At 37.4% G+C, this 8,340-nt stretch overlaps 1 protein-coding gene across 1 annotated transcript; it reads left to right on the plus strand.

The window, feature by feature from the left end:
- The first annotated feature begins 971 nt into the window (after positions 1-971).
- AREG (amphiregulin) lies at positions 972-8,012 on the plus strand. Its single transcript, XM_075202112.1, has 6 exons — positions 972-1,184; positions 2,320-2,508; positions 5,526-5,712; positions 6,494-6,652; positions 6,989-7,087; positions 7,766-8,012. The coding sequence occupies exons 1-5, from the start codon at positions 1,130-1,132 to the stop codon at positions 7,077-7,079; spliced, it is 681 nt and encodes a 226-aa protein (XP_075058213.1). The 5' UTR covers positions 972-1,129; the 3' UTR covers positions 7,080-7,087; positions 7,766-8,012.
- The last annotated feature ends 328 nt before the right edge of the window (positions 8,013-8,340 follow it).

Consider the following 8,340-nt stretch of genomic DNA (forward strand, 5'->3'; position numbering starts at 1 on the left):
CGACCGCCCAGGGCGCAACACTGAAGGGTGGTGCAATTCAGAAATACTTTAGGTTAATTTGGTTAAATTTGAGGGCTAGGGGGGAGGAATTTGTCTTTCTCGTCTCAGGCGCTAGTTTTCTAAGTTACGGCTCTGGGTCTAGTTTTGGAACTAGCGCTTTGTGCTCTTGTTCACGAATAAAAAGTGTATTATACACAGAAAACGGATATTGCGTCCAACTTAACTTGACCCTTTGTATTTGTAAATTTGCTTTTTGCTGAATGTATAATCTATGAATTAAGTTGGAATGACAATTGTTTATTCACTCTTCAGTTTTGTAAATCAAATCTCCTTCATCTCTACTATCTATCTACCCCCCAGGGGCTGGCTGGGCTGGGGTGCATATGCCCCCTGGGCTGGTCCCACGGTGGGCTACCTTCGGCTGGGTCACAGTGCCACCTGCATTTTTTTTTCCTTTAAAATGTTCCTAAAAGGCTGCTGAGTCAAGTCTTGCCCCCAGGCTAAAATTTGCCAGCTCTCCCTCCCTGCTACCCACCTATACATACTATACAAAGTGAAGCATTTCCTAATGTAAAGTATTTCCTAAAATAAAGTGTCAACGTTTAGGTGTTAAGATGGGTCTGCAATGTGAATTAATTCATATTTAAGCTACATAAAATTGCTTCGGTAAAACTAGTCAAACCCACATTAACAAGCAGCACAGCAATTCATTATTCACTGTACTTATCATTGTATTCTGTTTGTGTGGGCAACGATATGAATGTGAAAAAATTACTCGCGATCCCCCTGCCCTCAGGTACAGTAAGTAAAACACTCAGCTGGGGGCTAAGCTTAGTAGTTCTGTTCGATGACATTGCTTCCTGTAGACAGGTACACCCCCTCCTCTTCTCCCATCAGCATTGGCTAGTGTTCGTCATTCAATCGTCATAGCCCTTCCCTCAGCTCCAGCTTCTCTCGGCAGATAAAAGGGAAGTCTGCAGCCAGAGTTACTCTAATCTACTGAGCTCAGCTGGAGCTGCACAATCACACACACGACTATCCAGTGTGATCATAAGGACTTCACACTGCAGTAGAATCAAATCAGAAATCCAGCTGTATATTTAATTATAGAAGGCTCCATTGCACAGAAATGTCTTCTCATCTGTCACTGCTTCTTGTGTGGACCACTTTGCTTCTTTCCATAGGTAAGGGCTTGTCTCTTGTATAGCATATTGATCATTTTGTGCCTTGTGCTAAACCTTAGCATTACTGCTTATTTGGATGGTTTAATTGCTCTTATTATTAGCATTATATTTCATTAATTGCATTATCAATTAATACCATTACTGTTAATAGCTTCGTTATTTTCTGCTCACTTATTTTGCTAATGAGAGGTGAGCTGTTGCTACTGATTTAACATTCTTTGCATTGTCAGTGTGGTTCTATGTAATTGGATTCCTGCCATAATTAGCTCGCCAAACGCATTTAACCTTACCTATGTGAAGCACTCGTTAAGAATGTGACATAACCTATTCGGTTTGCAGTGTTTCACATATAAGTCTTATGTTCTATCGTCTAGTGGTTTTTATATTGATAACAAACTGGTTTAATGGCTATAGCAATCCTATTAGATATTGTGACGAGGCTCAGGCTTGTAGCATGTCGGTGCTTGTCCGGAGCATGAGATAAGAGGAGGTGGCTGAGAATAGGTGAATGACAGGTTTATGAATGAACTGAATCCTTTCTAAGTTAATATTGACTGTTTGAGTAATGTTCATTCATGTCTAGTAAGTGACCACCGAAGCTATTTTTTTAACCCTAGGAGTGCCTGGAGTGTTTCATACATATAAGGAGTTGGGAGCAGTCAAATAATGGAGTGTATCTCTTTAGTGAGGTAGTGGTGCAGTTGTTGCAAATTTCATTGGAAAACTTGTATGTTCTTTTATTAATACGATTTCCAGATATTGAAGGTTTCTGTCTGGCACGCCAATAAATCATATAGCTTTACTACAAGTGCGGGTAGTTAGGTCACTTTGGGCTAGATTTATTAAGCTGCGGGTTTGAAAAAGTGGGGATGTTGCCTATAGCAACCAATCAGATTGTAGTTATCATTTTGTAGAAGGTACTAAATAAATGAAAGCTAGAATCTGATTGGTTGCTATAGGCAACAGCCCCACTTTTTCAAACCCGCAGCTTAGTAAATCTAGCCCTTTGACTAAAACCTACTGGACATATCTTGGCCCCTTTCCTTTGCCTCTGTCATTATATGTATGGTGAATACACGTGCATTAATTAAAAAAAGTTATACCTACTAATTATGACTTTGTTTTAAATCTGCAGCATGCACATACACAGTGCATTGTTCAGTTTTAAATTCCACTGGACCTGAAAACAATGTAACAGTCTCTGGTGAGGGAGATCACATCGCTGATGAGGTGGAGAATGCACATGAGCTGGTCCATGAAGAAGATGGTGAAGATGAAGACGACATGACAATCAGAGACTTTATCATAGATGACTCTATACGTGGTAAGTGTGTGCGTTCTGTACAACTCTGGTAACACAAATGTTCATTTAGTGCAATGCAATATTACAAGATGATGATGATGATAATAGCAAGATTAATAATAGTAATTGTTTAAGGGTAGGTAGTACATTTCTTTCAACTTTCTCAAGCAGTGGAACACAGTGCTAAAATATGTAATTAAGTTGCATATGTAGAAGGCATTCTTTACCTGTACTAACATGTTAAAAGCCTATAAATATTTGCAGTAATCTAAGGATTGCTATGCACTATGCTCTGGTTAGGTAACCACCTGCTCAGTGGTGTCTTGGAGTGATAGCACTATCTAAGCACTAGATATAATCTTGGGTCACAGTGATTAGCAGTATTGCCTCACAATGCTGGAGTCATGGGTTCGATTCTAACCAGGACCCTATGTGTGTGGAATTTGTATGTTCTCCTTGTGTTTGTGTGGGTTTCCTCCCACAGTCCAAAAAACATAATGTTGTGTTAATTGGCTTCTGACAAAATGGACCCTAGTGTTGCAGGAGATCTAGACTATATAAGCTCCAATGGGGCAGGGACTAATGTGCATGGCTGCCTGTTCTCTGTATAGCACTGTGTAATATGACTGGTGCTATATGAATAGTTAATAATTACATGAATGACCAGAGCATTGACCAATTTGGCTATACACTGATACATACATTGTTAAGGCACCTGACCTAAAATCATATCGCAATTTGCTCTGCACATCCAGAGTAAACGGTGATCCCACATTGCAATGAGCATCATTGTTCAAACCATTTATCTGCCATATCATGTCAAAATGACTCCATTACAATCAAATATAGATTATGCGTAACTTTACTAAGTCCACAGTGTTTAGTCCAACTGGCCAATCAAAACTGTGTCATGATTAGGCAGGGTAAGACATAGAACTTTATAATTAAATTTAACAGTTGTGTTAATAAAACGTGTAAGAGAAAAAGATACAAAGAAACTATAGCAAACAGAAATAATTCTATAGATTTGAGTATATGTCACACAGCTGCCTACGTAAAATATGTCTATGAACTGAAAACTCTGCTGCAGTAACACTTATTTTCTAGCGAGCTTTGTTCAGTTATTGAATCTTATCACAAAGTCTGCCATCAGTTATTTAATTATCTGGAACTGTGTGGGCCCAGAAACACATTGCAGAGGTTTATCGCACTGCCAGGAGTGAATCATTTAACACTAGACTCATTACCTTCCCATCAGCATCTGGGACACCATGTGTCAAACAGTATTTTTCAAGCAATTTTAAATCATTACAGCTTATTATACTATTGTGCTATTCCAGCTTATTTAGAAATTTTCAACCAATGTTGTAAAATAGAAGCAGTTTCGTGCATTAAAATGGTTCTATTTGTTTCTCACTAATAAACAGTCACACCTTTTTGAGTTGGAGGAGTACTATCAAATATTTGTTAATATAGCACTTAAAAACATATGCTTAATGTTACCTGATCTTAGGTAGTGCAGAGCAGAGGCCTCTTATGCGCATGCACCTGACTGAGCACATTCGGAAAAGGCTCCAGCTCTGCTCATTTGAAAGCAGAGCGGGGGACTGGGAGGCTAGAGGGACATCGCTGGGTCCTTAACCAATTCATCATAATCATTTATTTATATAGCGCCACTAATTCCACAGCACTGTACAGAGAACTCATTCACATCAGTCCCTGCCCCATTGGAGCTTACAGTCTAAATTCCCTAATATAGAAACACACACACACACACACACACACACACACACACACACACACACACTAGGGCCAATTTTAATAGCAGCCAATTAACCTGCTAGTATGTTTTTGGAGTGTGGGAGGAAACCGGAGCACCTGGAGGAAACCCACGCAAACACAGGTAGAACATACAAACTCCACACAGATAAGGCCATGGTCAGGAATCAAACTCATGACCCCAGTGCTGTGAGGCAGAAGTGCTAACCACTAGGCCACTGTGCTTTTGTTATGGGGACTGGTGACTGTAGCAGTTGGTGTGGAATATTATAAACCTACTTTATAAACTGTAACTCTCTGATCTTTGTGTGTGCAGTAAAATGCTCTAAATTAACAATAGCTAGCACTTTGCAAATTGTAATTCAAATTTCACAAAGGAGATTAAGTTGCAGGGAGTACAGAGATATTTAAATCAGGTTGAACATGCTAGATTACTGTGTTTAAATGTGGATGAAGGTAGATAGCTGTATGTTGTAAAACCTCACCTCAGTGACTCACAGCGTGCTAATGAAACATATGTAACACACACCATCTCCTAGTGACATGACCTCCTCCCAACCCTTCCTTTAGGACTTATTTCTATGGAATTTGTACATTCTTCAAAAAGTGACACTTCCGACAGAAAAAAAACTATTTGATGTATGAATACTATTTAAAATAAAGTTACTACCTTACAAGAAGGAGGTCTGTAAAACGGGAAGTTAGTTCTGAACAGCATAAGTAAGCAGTGTTGAAGACAGTCATTTGGGAAAAGGCCCAACTTACATAGTGTTCTGTAGGTTAGAAGTATATTGGATCAGTTCTGATAGCTAACATTCTAATAGGTAACTAATTATTGATGCTACAGATAATGCAGCAAAATAGTTAGCAAAACGTCTGGTAAATAATTAACTTTCATCAGGTGGTTTTGAGCAGAATCTGGGTTGTCTCTCCATATATCAACATGTGAACATTTATAATATAATCAATATTGCAATAAGTTGTATTCATTATCATTGTACAATAGCACCTTATAAACCAGTGGGTTTAATAAATATAATGCAGTTTGTTTAATTATATAATGGATATCTATAGGTATTATATAAAGATATTTAGAAAAATGAAGTGATCTAGTTAAATATAGCCTGCCCTATGTTTTGTGGGGGTCATCCTAAGAATGTACGTTTACCTATATTAACATATTTAAGTTTACTTTGTGGTGTCTAAGACAGGAATATCAATGCACAAATATATTAATACTGATATTTTTTTCTTCTTAGTACAACCAGTGATTAAGCCTGAGAATACAGAGGTGACAACAAAAAAGCAGGAAAAGAAAAAGGGGAACAAAAAGGGGCAAAAGAAAAAGAATAATAAGAAGAAGAATCCTTGTCAAACCACACACGAAAATTTCTGCATTCATGGAGAATGTAAATACCTAGCAAGTGTGCAAGAAGTCTCATGCAAGTGAGTTTTCATGCTAGAAAGCGGACACCTTTTGCGCTTGGGTCATAATCAGAACACTGCACTTTGCACTTTGGGCAGCATTTAGAGTTAAAGTAGATCTAGCTTGAAGGTACCATTTTTGCATCTGGAAAAACCATGCGCTGCAGGGGAGCACATTTAAAATGTGCAAACAGGTTTAGGGATAGATTTACTAAATGGCGGGATTGAAAAAGTGGAGATGTTGCCTATAGCAACCGATCGGATTCCAGGTTACGTTTTGTAGAATGTACTGAATAAATGAAAGCTAGATTCTGATTGGTTGCTATAGGCAACATCTCCACTTTTTGAAACCTGCCGTTTAGTAAATATACCCCTTAGATTTGGGAAGATGACATATCCTCCCTGGACTCTCAAATGCAATGTAAAAACAAAGCTGCTCAGTAATTGTGATGCCTACAAGAGCAGGCAGTATTTTCCTTACATAAAATATACACTTGTACCCCTTGCATTACAACATCCAGGTGCAAATTTGCACTATTGCTTCTTACTCTGAATATTACCCCTCATGTCTGCAGTGTCTGTTCATGATTGTTATCATGCTTAATAGTGCCATGCATATGCTATTTAAGCCAAGATTCCGATGAGCTGCCAGTAATATGTTTTAGTGGTGTAACTGAGCCTAACAGAACTCTTACTGGAACAATGCTTTTCTTTATCGTATTTATGTATGTCCACAATAAAATTGATCTTTATCTGTGCTATATGTAATAAGAGTATTAAACAGGTTTTGATCTTTCCTCAGATGTCATCAACATTATTTTGGTGAGCGCTGCATCGAACGATCCATGAAATCTGAATCCCAGGAACAGAACGATATGACAACAACAACAGTATTAGCCGTTGTCGCCGTCCTGCTATCAACCATTAGCATTGCTGCCATCATCATCATCATTGTTGTGCAGTAAGTATTATGCATTCCTTTTCATTTGCAATTATTCATTACTCATTGCAGAAACCTAGATCAAGTGTGAGACCTCACCAGTGAGAGTCGTCACAAATCCTTCTGTATGTTTATATCACTAATAACACAGTTATGCTTAAACATCACACCCATGCAATTACAGTTCTAAGATATTCTCACCACATGTAAAATACCTTGGATAGAATCCCAGCAGTGCCATTTATTGCTTCTGATATGTTGCTTAGCATGTAAAAATAGTGCCTTTTGCACTGCTGAAATAGTAGGTGAATGGGATGATTGCTTGTAAATTTTACTTATGTTGATATTTCTTTTCAGTACACGAAGGAAATATTCTTCCTACGCTTGTGATGCGGAAGAAAAAAAGAAATTGGGACAAGAAAACGGAAGTGAAGATGTTGATGTTTGAAGGAAAACGTGAGTATTTTAATTTAGGAAATTTATATATTGGTACAATGTAGAACATGACCTTCAACTTCATGTCCTGATATGGTGTGTAGCTGCTTGCAGGGCTCCAAGATTAAAGAAACTGTAGTCAGAAAAATATAATTGTGTATATACTGTGTTATCTTGTGTTATCTTAAGTCATCCAATAAGGGTATTTATATCTTATCCTACTTATGGTAACAAATGACATTATGGAAAAGTGATAAATCACAGAGAAAATAAATAGAAGTCATTTGTATCATCGTGTAATCAGTTGGGGTATTACTAAATATTGCATCAGTATTCGCATTATGAATTGTAATTGTAAAAGCTACATATATATTATCAGGAACAAAGACCTAACAGTCGCCCATTGGTCTATAATGCATTGTTAATTATTTACTTATTAATGGGGAACTGTCTAACTATATTGTGGGCAGTATGGAATTCTTCTAGCTTGATAGTATTTGTGATGAGTGCAGCAGGCATGCAGCTCCATTCCACACTTACATTTACTTGTCTGGAATGCTGCAGGATTGCTTCTCCATACCTACAAGGCACCATCTATAGCAATTCATATTTTTCTTTTTTCTTTCTCTAAGATAAACAAGGCACAATTGACAGTAATCTTTACAGTAAAGCTAATATGTGTTTCTTTTTGTCTTCTAGAATGCTCTCAAAATGAAATAAGCACTGCCAAACCTCAAACGGGGAATGTGAAACGGGTGTCTGTTCTTGAAGACTAGTTGACCCTGCATATAATATATTTATATAATTATCAAATATCTATTTTTTATAAAACTACAAAAACAACAAAAAATATTTATTTTTATTTAATATTTTAATGTATTGCCTATGTGTATATATATTTGTGAAATGGCTGTTATTTTATTAAACATTTTTGTATTTAAATGAATTGCTGATGTGTTTTGTAACATAGTAATTTGGTTAGCCTTAATTCACACGTTGCTGTGTTTAAAAGGAAAACAAAAGGGTAATTTTAAGTGTCATAAACAGAGGTATGAATCGGACATTTGCACCCTGTGTGACCAAATTCTGAAATGGATAAAGTGGGGGAGGGGGCAGCCTGTTTACTGAGTTGTTATTAAAAACAGAGTGTACACTAGGGGGTAAATGTATCAAGCTGCAAGTCTGTCAGGTTTGAAAAGTGAAGATGCTGCCAATAGCAACCAATCGAATTCTAGTTATTTATTTAGTACATTATACAAAATGAAAGTTAGTAT

This window comes from Mixophyes fleayi, chromosome 1 (assembly GCF_038048845.1).
Source record: "Mixophyes fleayi isolate aMixFle1 chromosome 1, aMixFle1.hap1, whole genome shotgun sequence".
NCBI lineage: Eukaryota > Metazoa > Chordata > Amphibia > Anura > Limnodynastidae > Mixophyes > Mixophyes fleayi.

What these genes read in the sequence shown, in the direction of transcription:
- AREG (XM_075202112.1), top strand. Translation starts at nt 1,130, where the DNA reads ATGTCTTCTCATCTGTCACTGCTTCTTGTGTGGACCACTTTGCTTCTT. An exon ending in CACTTTGCTTCTTTCCATAG is followed by an intron (nt 1,185 to 2,319) that starts GTAAGGGCTTGT and finishes TTAAATCTGCAG; the next exon opens with CATGCACATACACAGTGCAT. An exon ending in ATCATCATCATTGTTGTGCA is followed by an intron (nt 6,653 to 6,988) that starts GTAAGTATTATG and finishes ATTTCTTTTCAG; the next exon opens with TACACGAAGGAAATATTCTT.